The following is a 17,123-nucleotide window of genomic DNA, read 5'->3' as shown; positions in this document are numbered from 1 at the left end:
ACATTTTGAAAAAAAATAAATTTATATAGAATAAATCGATAGATAGATGAAAGAGAGATTAGCTTACTCGTGAGAGATTAGCTTCTCACGAGTAAGAGAGGGTGGGAAAGAGAACGAGAGAGACACTGGCTGTATGCGTTTAACAGGAAGGGTATAACATTAATTAGAAAATCAATAAAATTAATATGCCTTTAGATAATTAACAAAATATATTATGTCTTTTGATAAATTTAAAAAAGTTAGATACGTCTTCTGATAAAATTGTCCTTTTATCTTGCCCCTTTTTTAAAGCAATAAATATATATTAAAAAATCCATATATCTTGGTTGCGATTTATGACAACAAAATACTAATCTCTTTTTTCATGATAAACTAATCGCTTGCAATATTGAAAATTAGAAGAGCATTATACAATACATATTTAATTATGAGTTTTACTCTCGCCATCGTTGTCGCCGACCACTCAATTCCAATACAACCAACTCAGACATGGCGTCGGCTCGTCGTCGGCGAAGAAGCTATTGCACTGCTCCTCTTCCATCTTGATCACATGATTCGGAAAATAGTAAATCCCACCTCCTTCTCCGACTGATTTTATCGTTCTTGAATCCAGGTTGAAAAGAGGCGGCGGCGGCGGAGAATCCGGGAAGGTGGCATCGATGCCGACCGAGAGCAGGTTGGCGGCCGATGCCGATGACGACTGCCCTCGCGGGCTGTCATCGTCGTTTAGCATGGCGTCGTTCAGGACAGCGCTCGAGTCGCTATCCCACGACCCGTCCTTGCACGCCAATGGCGGAGCAGGTGGTTCATCCGTCGCCGCAATCGCCTTTTTCTCGGCCTCTGGTGCTACTGGATCCGCCTCTGCCAACTTGGCCTTCAGCTCTTTGATCTGCATCGGATAGAGAGTCAAAATCCCCCTTTGAGGACTTCCGCCTAATTTTGAGAATTAGGGTTTTCCCCCTTCCCACCTTAAAGCCAAGATCGGTTACCTCTGCAAGCAAGGAATCCTTGTCGCGGACGAGGGCGTCGCAGTCGAGCCGGAGGGCATCGTGGCTGGCCTTGAGTGCGGCGTAGTCGTGCTCCAGCTGCTTGGTCTTCCACCGCGCGCGGCGGTTCTGAAACCACACGGCGACCTGCCGCGGCTGGAGCTCGAGCTCCTGCGCCAGCCTCACCTTCCTCTCCGGTTCCAGCTTGTTGTCCGCCTCAAAACTCTTCTCCAGCGCTCTCACCTGCTCCGTTCTTAGTCGCCGCTTCTTCGCCCCGTGCCCTCCGCCGCCGTACACCTCCTCCTCCATACTCTCATCCTCCTCCAGACCGTCCATGAACGACGTGAACGCGCTCCTCTCTTCTCCTACACCAATCAATCACAGGTTAGACACCAATTACACTAGAAAGATGCCATCTTTCCATGACGTTTCATCATAATTTAGCTACAGGCAATTGAATTGTACCAGTAGGGATCATACGATCCGAGAAACTGAGCGACCTCTTCATGGTGCCCCAACTTGGAGGTTTAAGAAGATGTTTAAGCAGTTCTCGACGAGCAAATAGAGTCTCTTTAACTGTACAACTAAGCTTAGCTAGTTCTAAAGGAAGAAAGGTAGTGGGTTGACGCACAGCAGCTGAGAGAGCAGCTGTGTGGGGAACAGAGGAAGAGCAGAGGAGGGCGGTCTCTTCCACGTTCCCTTTTCTTTCTCATTCTGGTCCATCTCCTCTCCTTCAGAGCCCATCAATGGACATAGATAGATCTATCCGTGGTGTGAAACTGGAGGAGACGTACTCATGGATCAGTGATGAAGGAGAGGAAAATGGAGTCGAAAGAGACCGATACAGAAAGGAGGAAGGTGGCAGAACAGATCAGAGAGCAAGAGATTTCCTTCCTGTATAAATAAAAGATGTCTGTAGACTTTAGTTGGTTGTGGACTTGCGAGGAGACTTTGGATCACAATTCGCAAATGAAATGGGAAATGAAATGAAATGAAACGAGGATCAAATGTATATCCCTTTCCTATTACTCTCCTATCTTACGACGGTTATTTCTAGTCGTTCTCATGCAAGCGGTGAGAAAGAAAAGAACAGAATAATTGGGCTCCGTCAGTTCGGGTTAAGGGAATGAACAAGTTTAATATTTGATCAAGACATTTAATATTTAATTTGATAAGAGATTATTTATGTTCATTTAATACATATGAAATTAACTAAATAAATAAATTTAAATAATTAAATGAATAAACTTAATATAATATGGTAATTATTTGTAAATAATATTTATGATGTAAAAAATCTTTTATGAACGTGATAAATAAATAAATAAATAAATATTGTTAAGTTTAATAATCAATAAAATGAATTTAAATTTATAAAAATTTTATACAACTAAATAAACTTAAATCGAACACTTGATAACATTTAAATAAATTAAGTTCGGTTGAATCATGTTTAAGTTTTAAAAAAAATATCAAATCAAGTTTAATTATTTTAATAATTTAATTTAACGTGATTTAATTACCTTACCAAATAAATTTAAATACTATCTGATTGAATTTTTATATAATTTTTCAATAAATATCGCCATTTTCTCCTCTATCCTCATCCAAAGATGCTCCACGTTTATCTTCACAGCTCATACTCGATTAAATTATGTGAAGCGCCTCAACAGTGAGCATTTATATATATATATAAAAAAGGTAATAATATATTTTTTAAAAAAAAACATAAGTTTTGGAAGGTAAAGTAGAGAGATGTTTTTTAAATTAGTGTCAGAGCCGATTGATTTCGGAGAAAAATTTTTGATCATCCATAAATCTAAAAAAAATAATTAATTAGATTGGGTAACGTCGAATCTGGGATGACCGATTCGGTCCCATGAAAATTTTTCACCGATCATCAGGATAAATTGAGAAGTGCTCATAACAAACAGTCTAGGAGATCAGTATTCTTTAATTGCGTGTCCTATTTAGAGGAAAAATTCCTATAAATTCATCATAATTATGACTCAAACCATGAATGACGGGATGATAACCTGAATATCCTACCACTATATCATAATCCCAAAAATATTGATAAATCTGAAAGTACTCATAATAGATGACTCAATAGTCTAATATTCTAGATTTATCATGTCACTCAACTAAAGAAATTTTGGACATGAGACTAGGGAGGGAAGGGATGAGTTATTCATAGAAAATTATATGTCTTGTAATATTTTTAAATTTCAAGCCTATTTTGATGATTAACATATCGTTATTTTTTTTTTATCTTTTTAAAATTTAAAATCATTTAAAGGCTATAAGAGTGCATTGTATCTCAGGCGTTATGCGAAGGCTATAAGGATGCATGCACATTGATATGTTATTTAAGATATCTGTATGGAGATAGATATGTGGGCTGAATGCAAGTCTGGGCAGGCGTCACGGTGGTAACTAGTTGTGAATTCAATCATTATCGATCACATTTATGTTGTTCAATCCAGCCTTTGCGTTGGGTCCCTGTGTCCCCCCTCCCCTCTGGTGATTTCTTTCTGGCAGCCTTCTCTACACGTGAGCCAGTCAGCAGCCCCTTCCATGCCTGCAACCCATTCCTGCATGTCTTTATATGTTCCCTTTGTTGAATAATTGAACGATCATAGGGCTAAAGCTCTGCGAGTCCCCTTTATTTTTTTCCTTTTTGTGAAAAAAATAACTTTATCGTGGTCTCGGTCTGCCAGAAATGCTTTATTAAGATGTCTTTTCAAGGAAAAAAAAATCTATATATTTCAATCTGTTTTTTTTTACGATGCCCGGAAAGTTTCAACGGTTTGAACCGCATTTCATGGAAAAGTACTTGAATACTTTGCTTGCTGTTTGAGATTATGCCAAAGCCCCTATAGAGTGCCCATACAAGCTAATCTAAGTTTAGATATTGATCAACACTGGAAATCTATATCAGGATAAAACTTTTGTGCACTCAACTGCTACAAAAAGACAGATCCCTGCTACAATTGCAATACGAACAGCACTAGGCAACTGCACAATGACATAGCTAGTGGAGCAGACTCTATCATCATTTTATGGTGTCAAGGGACCACTTTCTTACGAACCTCTCCTTGCTATGGCCAAGTGAAGTCTAGTAAATTTAATTTACGATATAATTTGGTGTCGCGCCCCACATAGCCATTTATCAACAATATCATGAGCTGAGCCAATAGAAGGATGTTGGGGTGGTTGAGACCAAAGCCATGAAGTGCTGCTACCAGCGAATCTTCTACGTAAGGATATGCTATCAATACAGTTCCCAACCGAATGAAATATTATCGACATTAACTATCCACAAGTGATCAATTGCCTTCAAGCTTTCGGGTTACATGTCCTAAAGCAACATCCATAAGTTTTCCCACTACTTTGAAAGGTGAACGGGAAAGGGATGCCTCTTTTCTGCCATCGTTTTGGTAGAGCCCAAGGGAGCACACACCTAATAAAGGGGCTCCTCCCAAATGGAAGAGGAGCTCAAGGAAGTGGGCAAAGGATGAAAGGAAATTAAAGTAGAGAAAGTGAGAGTGATACTTGCTTCTGTTGATGCTTTGAGACATGAAATATTATGACCTAGAAGTCCAATAAGATGTTTATATTGGACTTAGAGCATCTATACCAACTTCATTTTTCAATATATCATATATTAACTTCCCAGTTTCTTCTCTCTTCTATAATATTTAGGGAATATAATCCATTCTCTAAATTTAGAAAAGTACTTTTTATAAATGTATAATTTAGGGAATGAATATGATAGCTGATGTAAAAATTTTAGCTACCCTAACTAAAATTTAAGATAAAATTTTTAAATAAGATATCTGATATGGACGCTCTTATCTTTGCTTTCAAAATTGAGTTTGCAGATGTCATGGCTCAAAGGGCATCCTAAACAGTGCGTTCATTGAGTGCTGAAAGCTTAAGAAAAGCTAGGGCCGTGCAAACTCGCTCAACACTATAGATCACCTCTGAATGACTGAAGCCTACATTCCTATTCTTCGAGTGATCCAATTTGTTGAAATTTCTAGTTTCACATGAATTCCTAACAAGTTTGTAGCAGAACGCTGAAATATATCACGAAGTGAAATTCTGAACGCAATATGACAAAATTGTAGCATTGAGCAAGTTTGTGACTAGTGCGTTGCAATGACTAGAACCTTCATTGCTTCTTGATATTATTAAACTGTATGCCACTTGATCCTAATCTTCATTGCTTCTTGATATTATTGAAACAGGTGTGATTCCACTCAGATCAGGCACAGGATCTCTGTAAATTTTACCTTTGGTTCTCCTTGGGTGATAAATTCTTTTTCCACAAACAATACTTTTTTCTCTACAAACACTACGGTGTCTCATAGTCTACATGCAGACTCCACGAGAGGTCTGATGGTCCCAGAATGAAGAGTTAGCAGCAGACAAAAAAGTGAAAAACCAGCCTTAGCCATCAAAATCATTATTTTTCTTTTTTCTGTATAATCTCTGAGTCTTGCTAAATCGTACTGATTCAGCCCAAGGCCCAAATAAAGCCCGATGACAATCAATCACGGATAGGAGCAAAAGATGGGTTAAATCAAATTATTGACCGGATTGATGGAATTGGGAAGTTCGGTCAATTTGGAAATTTGATTTTCATAAGAAAATTATTGATGCGGTGATTATGCGGCCGGCCCTACCTGTTGTCGCGTGGAGGTCAGAGTTAAGATGGTCAACGGATGGATGTTGTTGGCCGATCGGATGAGTTATACGTCGATCGGGGTTGAACATCGATCCATCGTCTTGGACACATGGAGTAATCAAATCGACGCTCAAGGGACGCGTAGAAGCCGAGCCGAGCGGCTCCCCCGCTCGGCCTAACAGCAGACTTGACATCAGCTGGGCACACAGACAGTGAGGTACTCGCCGAGCATGTGGACGGGGGACTTCATGCCAAGCGGCTATCCCGCTCGGTCCGACGGCGGACGACACGGACAGAGGACTTTCAGCCGAGTGGCTCTTCCGCTCAACGCGACAGTGGGCTTTCAACCGAGCGGTTATCCCGCTCGGCGTAGCAACAGATAACACAAGGATATCAGAATTCTAGCCGAGCGGGCATTCCGCTCGACCAAGCAACAGATACAGCGGGATATCCTTCGACATCCTTTTGTGAGCTAGTGCCGCTGACAGGCGGCATGGTCAGACAAAGGATCGTACAGAGAAAGCTTTTACTGTCACTTCAGAGATATGCTCGGCTCGTTAAAGTACTATGTCAAGGATACTTTACTGACATGTTTTTTCAGGAAAAATTTAGAAAAACGTCCCTGCTTTAAGAAGCGTGCACACACACTACAGGAGCCTTATATAAAGGAGAGTTCATACATCGGCGAAAGGAGGCTTTATGCGATTTCTACTGTTATGTTACAGTTCTTGCTTCTTATTTCTTCTTCTTGCTTCATCGAACACTGACTTGAACGTCGGAGGACCATCTCCGAGATCCTTTTCTTGGTTTGACACTAACACTACTTGTGTTGTAGGTAGGAATGAAGTCCACTGGAGGTCAGCAAAAGCGTCACGTTTTCAGTATCTGTCTTTTTGACTTTCGGACATGATCAATTATTATTATTTATTTATTCAATTCGATTTTAATTTTAAAATTTTAAAATTAGTTAAATTGATTATATCATAAGTAATTGACTGATATAGAACAACAATTACGCAGTTTAATTTATAATCCAACTATTTAATATCAATCGACATCGTCAATCTATTAGTTAATTAAGTAATTCACTAAATTAATTGATTTTATATTAATTCAGTTGGTTAGATTTTGGTAGTAAAATTTGATCTATTTAATATCGATTTCATTGTATTCATTTTGATCAGTAGCAGACAAAACTATCATCCCTTGATCCCGACAATAGAAAATAGGTTAAGAAAAAAAAAATTCTCTCATCCCCAAATCAAGTTAACGGTAGATTATAAACTAGTCTTATAATTTATATCCTTTCTTATAATATGGGAAACGACTGTAAAATTTTTGGGATAAGTGTAATCACCCCTGCAATAGAAAACCACCGGCTAATTCAATCATTTTCCTAGCGATAATTAATACTGACTTATTTTCCTAGATTTATGGCCACTTGCATTGCTCACACCTCTGGCATATTTTTCAATATGCCGCGGTAGCAATGTCTATAAATTCGAAATGATAATTTATAATTCTTCCTACAGTCTCAGAAGTACAACAAACTTATCGATTTAAATTGATTCAGCCTGATTAAGTTTATCGGATCGTAGATGCTCACCTTTGGTGTGGTGTGTTATATCGTCTTCGTAAAGTGAAATCGATAAACGGGTTATCGGATTCGGAGACCCCAATACGGGTTACCGATTCTCACAGTCTCTTCCATTGCGGGGGCGTGACGTGCAGTCTCAAGCATGGAAAAGGCGATTTCCCTTCATTTCTTTTTTCCTGATCCCTTCCTCCCTCTATTTAAAGCCGGTGTCATTAAAGGAAGTTTTTTTTCGTCTCCTTCTCTTGCAATCCTTGGTCCTTGCGTCGATCGCCTGCAACGCCACTGCGTTCATCGGCTTCTCGGATCCAATTAGGTGGTCTTGCGGTCTCTGGGACGAGGTATGCTTTGTTTGGTCTTTGGTGTCGATTTTTTTTCCTCTAAAACTGATGGAGATTTCTAGGTAATTGATTCAGGGGGCACTAGTTGTAACTAAAATGTGCAGTCGGGGTTGTGAAGCTAAAGTTTTCGAATTTGTTTTCCGGCCGTATGAGCGGGAAAACCGCCTTAGGAGTTAGGAAGTCATTGGTCGGACAAAGTGACCGTCAAGAATGGATTCTCTTGGATCTTCTTCTTCTATCGTTGGGATTCTTGTACCTCAGTAAGATCTCATTTTCTCTCACGACTTATTGATTTGTATTCAAATTTTTGTCGAATTTGTTCTACTAAATCCAAATCTTTAGTTAATTAGGTAGAGTTAGCTTTGATACGGATATTTCGTGATGTTCTGGTGGAAAATCTTGGAATGAAGTGATTTTGACAAACCTCTAATATTCCTACAACTGGATAGCTGATGTATCTATATCCTTGTTTATCTCCCCTCGTGTAAGCCAAGGTTTATCTGCTGTATTATTGAGGCTAGTTGCTTCTTATTTTAACAAACCAAATAGTATGAATCAGGACAGCAATATGTAGGTTGGAGTTTGTATGTACTCAATGTGCAAAGGCTGTTTGGCCATTATACTAGAAAAGTAGAATTATTTCTCATGGAATCATTCTCGGGAATACTTGAATATATTTGAATTTACACACCAAAAGCTGTGTAGCAAAACACTGTAAGCTCCATAGTGTTTCTTTAACTGACGCTTTATTTTGTTTTCATGATACAAGCAGGAAGAACATTGTTTTTCCGGGTTTTTACAAACAACATAAAGGTTCATACTATAATGCATTTGCATTAAACGACAGGACATTAAATCTCACATCCAATGGTTTCAAGAAGGCAAATGCGCCTCATCAAAAGCACATGGTGGGTTTGCAAGTAAACCAAATTTTCCTGAGGACAACACGCTAATACAACAAAGCACTATACAAGATGATTCAACATTTTATTCCATGCATCAATCAGATTCAATAGTCCTTGCTGAAGGTTTCTGATATCGCTACAATTCCTGAGAATTTTTCTGTCAATAGAAATGATCCTGATTTAGATTATCCTACTTAAAGATTCTCCTCTATCTCTGAAGCAATTGAGGACATTCGTCAAGGGAAGGTTTGTTTTGATCATATTGCTTTTATTTTTCGATCTTTGTTCTTCTTTAAATTTCATGCTCTACAATTGACATTGATCAGCTTCTGTAGTTTGTGATTGTTGTCGATGATGAAGATAGAGAAAATGAGGCAGACCTTATAATGGCAGCTCCTTGGTGACACCAGAGTCAATGCCATTCATTGTCAAACATGGAACTGGAATTGTTTGTGCAAGCAATATGAAAGATCAAGACCTCGAAAGATTAGATCTTCCTCTCGTGGTATCTGATCCTGTCTGAAAGCGGAGAAGATGGTTGATTGAGAATGTAGCTTTGTAGTTGACTGGAAGAAGACTCATCACTGTCCTGCAAAACTAGGAGCATTAGTGCCGGCCAAGGGAAGGGGTCCCGGCGTTGGTCCTTCGATACTCAAGTCAGTCTTCGGTTCAGTGGAGAAGTGCAGTAAACATGAACAGTAGCAATGAGCGTGTAGAAGGAAACTCCCTTTTATAGTGCCATTGCAGCTTCTGTGCATGCATCCCAAAGCATGTGCACATTTTCCAAAGCACCCTAGGAAAAGACAAGTCAAAAAGTGTCCCTAACAACTTTCCATAAGCAGGTAAGCAAATCTCTGATGTGACATACTAGAAACTTTTAAAGTACTATTTGCTTGCTGGACATTCTCCGTTGTCAGGAGTACAAACTTCTAAAAGAACACGGTGAGATATGTATGTGGGTCTCGTTATAGGTCAACCAAAAATCATTCGGTCGTACTGAATGGAGCTATCGACCTATTTTTCACTCAGCCTTACTGTTGTCGGAGAGACGTATTGCGTTCGATTGGACATAAGGTCCGATCGGCCAGGACGGTGGTCCTGGTAACTTAACATTGGGCTCGTAACCTCAGCTGCAGGTTGCGAAGGATTGCTGTTCGGACAGCCCGGTCGGCCTTTTACTTCCGATCGGCTCCGATGGCCCTGTCGGCCTTTTATGTCCGACCGGCTCCGCCAGTCCTCTTGGCTAACTTTGCATGATCGCACTCCGTGGTCTCGTAGTCCGCCCGTCCGACTTTAATCGTTTGACTTTGACCTCCATGTCAGCTGATTTTCACTGCTTTGACCTACTTTTGGGGGCCCATTTTCATTACCGTATCACAAGCCTTTCTCTCAAGTTTAGTCGAGGGAGGCCGCAAGTCCGACTAACTGGACAATTAGTATTCTTTGCAACTCTTCTCCCCGACCGAGCGCCCTAGGGTTTAGGGCCGCTGCTCGGCTTGCATAGTCACTACTCTTACGACTCTTCAAGAAGATGATCTCTCCCCGATCGGGAGACTCTGAGATTGATTCCACTCGAGCCCAACGTGGATGACACTTAGCCGTTTATCAGCTCTTTTCTGATTTCTTTCCTGAGCGGACACCCATACTCAGTGCCTTTTAATTGCTGCTGACGTCATCTAGATTTCTTGGAAGTCGCTCAAATCCTTTGCCATTAATTGTAAAGCATGTTGAGCATACTTTTTAATCATACGTATGCCAATAATTTTCATTCCTCATTAATGCCACCTATGATTAGATGCCACATGTTGCTTTTTTCTGCAGTCGAATATGTGATGTGACTGGCGATGGTTGGGATCTGATGTGACGACTGCCTTTTCAAATTCGACAGTCCAGATTAAGCCTCGCTTTTCTCAAGCCCTTGATCGGACAATTCAGGGCAATCATCTACAGGATTTTTAAACCCTAAATTTCTTTCTTCGCAGTATTGCACATTCGTCTTCGTCTTCTTTTCCTTTGCTTCTTTCTCTCTGTTTATTGCTAGCGATTTTCTTTCAGTAAGTCTTCTCTTTTTTCTCCTGTCGATCTTCAATTTTCATCTTCTTTCACATGGAGAGCTCTCCTTCCCCCCTCCCTACCCCCGGCTGTTCCCGGGTTGTGGTATACCTCCACCGAGTCAGACTTTAACGGCGACGAGGTGGACCAAATGAAGATAACTTATCACATTCTCGATGATCACCAAATCACAATCCCTTTTGCCTACGATCGCCCCCACACGCCTCCTGATAGTTTCCTTCCTTTCTTTAAGGACTAACTATATGTCAGTCTGCGTTTTCCTATCCATCCCCTTTTCCTTGAAGTTTGTAGGTATTTTCACATCCCGTTGTTGCAGTTGGTACCAAACTCCTTTAGATTAATGTGCGGGGTCGTGGTACTATTCTGTGTGTACGGGATTCCACTCCTGCCTCATATCCTCTCCTGCCTCATATCTTCCTCTATTTTTATTACCCTAAACTGTCGGAGTCGGGCATCTTCCTCTTTCAAGCCCGAATGGAAGCTGTCTATTTTGAGAAGATGTCCACCTCCAATAAGGGCGGGAAGTCACACTACTTCTATATCTGACTTCTCGACCGACCTGCTTTTTCGACCTGCTGGCAGATAGATCTACCAAACTCCCTCGGGCTGGGAAGATATCTATGGGAACCGACCTACCTCCAAGCAGCCGCACAGTTGGCCGGTCTAAATTATCACATCCACAAGTTATTATCGGAAGGGGTCTTGTACATGTTCGGGCTGAGTCCCATCCGAGCTCGGCTCTTTTGGTAAGTCATTTCTTCTTTTATCGTTTTTGAATCTAATTGATTTCTTTTTCTTTTTAGCAACCGAAGTCATGTTCAGGGTGTTGCTCAGCAGCTATAGTAAACTAAACAATGCGAAAGTCAATGCCCGAGGAGCGACCGAGCTAGAGAGCCATTGGCTCTTGTTGGTCGGGCCCTCCGAAGAGCAGACCGACAAAGCAGAAGTGAGCCGGGTGGTAGCCAGTGACGCCGCGGCTAACACTGCCGAGTTGCCACCTGAGCGCCCTTCCATGGCGCCTATAGCAGTTCCTTCGGAATCTGCTACCTTCGGTGAGCCACTGATTCATCACCAACGCCGAAAAAGGCTCCGATTGAAGGTTTCTTCCCGCTCAGAGGCTTTTGTTTAGCAAAGTTTTGCGATCGCGTTGGCTCCGCGACCCCATCAGAGCGGGGTGAGAGTTCTTCATCCGCAGTACCTGAGAGGGCAGTCGCTTTGCCAACTCCCCCATCCTCTGACCAGACTCCTCTGTCCGAGCTGTCGGCCGGGGCGACCATAACACAGCCAATCTCCTACCCGATGCCCCTACCAGCCAACCCAGCGACCACTGTATCTATAATCCGTTTAACCCCACAATCCAAGTCCAAGGGCAAGTCCACTTTAGAGTCTTCAGATTCGAGCGGCTGTAGGCATATCACGACCATTATCAAATTACCAACTGACGGCTGGCGCCATCTAGACAATGCCAAGCCGTGCTCCCCCAAACAAAAGATCAGAATATAGGGGCCTTTGGCCAAGACCTGGGCAGATGCCAGAGCCAAGGCGGCAACAATTCCACCCGGTGAGCTTGCTGACAACTTCAGCCAAAAATCCACTAGGGTAAGCTCATCCGGACTTTTCACATTTATGTTTCCCGATTGACCTTTATTGACTTCTTTTTCTGTCCTTATAGTTTTGGGTGAAAAGCCTGGCTCTGTGCCAGAGGCTAGCCTACCCGGAGCATGAAAATAAGCAGTTGCAAGCTCCGGTCGAGGAAATAAGCGCCTCGCGAGCTTTGTCCGAGCGATTAATCGTCGAAGTTAATCAACTAAAGGAAGACTTGGAGAGGACTTCTGAGCATCTGTTGAACTCTGAGCGGGCTCTGACAGTGAAAAAAGATAAAAACCACGATCAGGCTGTTGAGCTGGAAAAGCTTAGGAAGTAAGCCCACAACTTTGAGGCAAAAATCAGTGCTCAGAAGCTTAGGGTCATTGAAGATTTAGATATCAAAAACAAAGAGGCCCGGGTCTTGGCCAAAAAACTTGAGGAAGTAGAAGCCACCTTGGTCGCTGAGCAAGTCGGCCGTATTGTCGAGCAGGCGAGCCACGAACTCTAGCTCAGCGAGCACAAAAGAACAGTTGATGCAAAAGACGGCGAGCTGCGCTCATTGAAGGCCAAACTCACAATGTTCAAGGAGGAAGAGCCTAGCCGATTGGAAACCTTTAGGGTGGAGTACCTTCGCTCCAAACATTCAACCATATGCTGATCGATCGGACCCTTCGGCTGTTCAGCTATGGCATTGACGGGACCCTTGAATAGCTAAAGGAGGGCGACTATCTTTCTATAGAGGTCCCAACAACGTTCATCAAGACAGAGAAGATCATGGACATGCTCCCCGATGACGTAATTGTCGATCTGACGTAGTTTTTCTTTTAAGTTTGTTAACAACTCCTTGTAGCAACATAGTAATTCTTTGTAAAAATGTTCTAAGTTTAAGTTGATGCATGTCCGTTCTGTGTTTTAGAGTTCTCGTTATACAGACGCGCTAACTTTTACCTTTCGTCTTTGAGACTCAGCTTCTTTGATGTACTTAGCGTGAGAATGAGCTCACTTAAAACTCGTTCGAACGACACGAGAGTCTGAGACACTTAGCGCGAGACTTTGCTCGCTTATAACTCGGCCAAATGGCGTGAGAGTCTGGAAGCGTGAGAGCATGCTCACTTATAACCCGATCGCATGGCGCAAGAGTATGAGACACTTAGCGCGAGGGCTTTGTTCACTTATAACTCGGTCGAACGGCACGAGAGTCTGAAAGCGTGGGAGTATGTTCATTTATAAATCGGCCGAGCGGCACGAGAGTCTGGGACACTTAGCGCAAGGGCTTTACTCGCTTATAATTTGGCCGAACGGCTCGAGAGTCTGGAAGTGTGAGAGCATGCTCACTTATAACTCAACCGAACGACGCGAGAGTTTGGGACACTTAGTGCTAGGGCTTTGCTCACTTATAACTCCGCCTAACGGCTCGAGAGTCTGGATGTGTGAGAGCATTCTCACTTATAACTCGGTCAAACGACGCGAGAATCTGGGACATTTAGTGCGAGAGCTTTGCTCGCTTATAACTTGGTCAAACAACTTGAGAGTTTGGAAGCGTGAGAGTATGCTCACTTATAACTCGGCCGAATGATGCAAGAGTCTGGGACACTTTGGCGTGAGGGCTTTGCTCACTTATAACTTAGTCGAATGACTCGAGAGTCTGGAAGCGTGAGAGCATGCTTACTTATACTCGCCCGAACAACGCAAGAGTCTGGGATACTTTGGCGTGAGGACTTTGCTCGCTTATAATTTGGCCGAACGACATAAGAGTTTGGAAGAGTGAGAGCATGCTCACTTATAACTCGGCCGAACGACACGAGAGTCTGGGACACTTTAGCTTGAGGGTTTTGCTCACTTATAACTCGGTCGAACGACATGAGAAACTGAAAGTGTGAGAGCATGCTCACTTATAACTCGACCGAACGACACGAGAGTCTGGGATACATAGCGCGAGAGCTTTGCTCGCTTATAACTCTATTGGATGGTGCGAGAGTCTGGAAGCGTGAGAGCGTGCTCACTTATAATTCGGTCGAACGACATGAGAGTTTTTCATTTAAATCTTCTTGCATTCATTAAACAAATATTCTTGTAATTTACATAAATTCAATTGCAAACTTACTACCCGACCCGATGGGGCGTAGATGGTTGGCGCCCCAAGGCCGGTCCAGCTCCCTCCCATTTTCATCTTACAGATAATAAGATCCCAAGCTGAGCTTTTGTATTACTTTATACGGTCCACCCCATGGGGCATTCATCTTGCTAACGTCACCAACCAGCTCGACTCTTTTCCATACCAGATCACCGACCTGAAATGATCTTGGAATAACTCTTCTATTGTAATTCAGCTTCATTCTTTACCGGTACACCATGAGCTGAATGGTTGTTTTATCTCTAATTTCTTCTATTAAGTCCAGCTTCATAAGACACCGTTCGGAATTTTCTTCGTTGTATAGTTGCCTTCGATCTTACTCCATGCCTATTTCGACTGGCACCTGACTTCGTCGGTGTATTGGTGGAGCTTGGCTATGTACTCGAATTTGGTCCTTGGGATCAGTTGACCCTGTATGCTCTCTAATCGTCAGAGGTCTAAAGCGAGGTGACAACTGATCGTCGAAGATTTCTTAGGAGAACTACCTGTTGATCCGCTCCGGAGAGTCGTCGAGTCGTGGTGTTTTTCCTTTCCGCGTATCCCAGACGCGCACTTTCTCAGAAGATGATCTTTGCGTCCTTTCAGCTCGGCCATGCTCTTCCGAGGGTGTGCGGAATAGCACCCTATAGTACTGGATCAACGTGTTCGGTGCTTGCTGATGGTTTGACTTGTGGCCAGCAGGGTCTTCCACTCGGACTCTTTAGTCAGTTCGCTAGTCATTCGGCGCTCGGCAGTCGGCTACCGACTCCTGTTGTTGCTGCACCATCTTTGCGGCTCGGGCATTGATTAGTATCTCCAACTCTTCTTGGGTTAACGCCACCGTGGTGAGTCGTCCATCGTCTTCCATCATCACGTCTCTGATGTAGGTGAATTCTCACAGCGGCGCTAAATATGATCTTGTCTGAAAGCTGAGAAGACGATTGGCTGGGAACGTGGCTCTGCGGTTGACTGGAAGAAGACTCCTCGTTGTCCTGCAAAACCAAGAGCGTCAGTGCCAGGCCATGAAGGAGTCCCAACGTTGACCTCTGACGCTCAAGTCAGTCTTCTGTTCAGTGGAGAAGTGCAGTAAACATGAATAGTTGCAATGAACGTGTAGAATAACGAAGCATTGTAGACCTTTGCTTGTGAATGGAGACCCCCTTTTATAGTGCCAATGTAGCGTCTGCGCACGCATCCCAAAGTATGTGCACGTTTTCCAAAGTGTCATATAAAAGGCAAGTCAAAAAGTGTCCCGACACCTTTCCTTAAGCGGGCACACAAATCTATGTTGTAATACGCTAGAAGCTTCTAAAGTATTATTTGCTTGATGGACATTCTTTGTTATCGGTGTCATAAACTTTCAAAAGAGTACAGTAAGATATGTATGTGGGTTCCGCTATAGGTCGACCGGAAGCCGTTTGGTCGTACTGAATGGAGCTATCGGCCTATTCTTCACTCAGCCTTACTATTGTCGGAGAGGCATATTGCGTCTGATTGGACATAAGGTCCCATCAGCTAAGATGTTAGTCCGGGTAACTTAGCATTCGACTCATAACCTCAGCTACAAGTTGTGAAGGGCTGTCGTTTAGACGATCTGATTGGCCTTTTACGTCCGATCGGCTCTGATAGCACGGTCGGCCTTTTACGTTCGACTGGCTCGGTCAACTTTTCTTGATCCGTACTATGTGGTCTTGTAGTCCGCTCGGCCTTGCGACTTTAACTGTTTGATTCTGACCTCCATGTTAGCTGATCTCCATTGCTTTGACCTACTTTTAGGGGCCCATCTTCATCACCGTATCAGTATCGAATAAATAAAAATGAAGAGAAGTTGCAAACAACATTCACCGTCTCAGTGGTATGTTTATGTTTATTTTCATACTATTCTCCTGCCTATCAACTGGTTATCTCTATGAACCACATTCTTAAGCATATGGCAAAGATAGAAGATCATTTTATATGGTCATGATTTCCAATTTTAGCTTCTTCTAAAACGTATATAACTGAAGGAAGTGGTTTTTGGTGCTGTTGACTCAGTAAGTATCTAGTATAAGGAGTTGATTCCTCGGCGTCCTCACTATACAGTAGTGTTCTTTGAATATTCGCTTCCATCACTCCTTCAAGGTTTTGTTTAACAACATGAGATGTAATTTAGTCTCTTTGATACCTGAACTGTTCTCTTCTCTCCGTCCATCAGGTTTAGGAATTAATACTTTGTAGAAATTTGTCTACGTCACAGCACATAGTTCCCATATATTATCTTGAGTTTTAACCTGTTCAATCTTTGAAGTGGTGTTTCATTTACTTCCACATAATCCTTGTTTTCCTATTTATAATAAAAATTTGATATTTAGTTACTATATTTGTATTCTATCTTTGCCAAAAATTTAAATTTTAAACATGCTAGCATCTACCATCACTATCTTAGGCTTATATATTTTTTACTCAAAAGTTTCAATTTTTATCAATGCTTTGGGTAATTATAACTTTGTTGAAACATGATATTCTTTAGGATGCTAAAGAAGGCACAACCACTGGTGTTTCTGCTAAAGATAGAACAAAGACAGTTACAATGCTTGCATCACTTGATTCAAAGCCAGAGGACTTAAATCGTCCTGGCCATATTTTTCCACTAAAATACAGGGAGGGTGGTGTATTAAAAAGAGCTGGATATACAAAAGCATCAGTTGATCTGGCTATACTAGCTGGATTATCGCCTGTTGGAGTCTATGTGAGATTGTTAATGAAGCTGATGGTGCCATGGCTCGACTGCCTAATCTACGTCAATTTGCTGAAAAAGAGAAATTAAAGATAATTTCAATTGCAGATTTGAT

General features: G+C 42.1%; 1 protein-coding gene across 1 annotated transcript; it reads right to left on the bottom strand.

The window, feature by feature from the left end:
• Positions 1-337: 337 nt before the first annotated feature.
• LOC122051164 (homeobox-leucine zipper protein HOX4-like) lies at positions 338-1,963 on the bottom strand. The gene is made up of 3 exons (XM_042612144.1): positions 1,452-1,963; positions 990-1,351; positions 338-889 (listed from the first exon to the last, which is right to left on the bottom strand). Exons 1-3 carry the CDS (start codon positions 1,492-1,494, stop codon positions 464-466), a joined length of 831 nt encoding a protein of 276 aa, XP_042468078.1. The 5' UTR covers positions 1,495-1,963; the 3' UTR covers positions 338-463.
• Positions 1,964-17,123: the final 15,160 nt, after the last annotated feature.

The sequence above is a fragment of the Zingiber officinale genome, chromosome 1B, assembly GCF_018446385.1.
Source record: "Zingiber officinale cultivar Zhangliang chromosome 1B, Zo_v1.1, whole genome shotgun sequence".
In the NCBI taxonomy this organism is placed as follows: domain Eukaryota; kingdom Viridiplantae; phylum Streptophyta; class Magnoliopsida; order Zingiberales; family Zingiberaceae; genus Zingiber; species Zingiber officinale.
The sequence above is the reverse complement of the archived record's forward strand: the minus strand, read 5'-3'. Positions and strand labels throughout refer to the sequence as shown.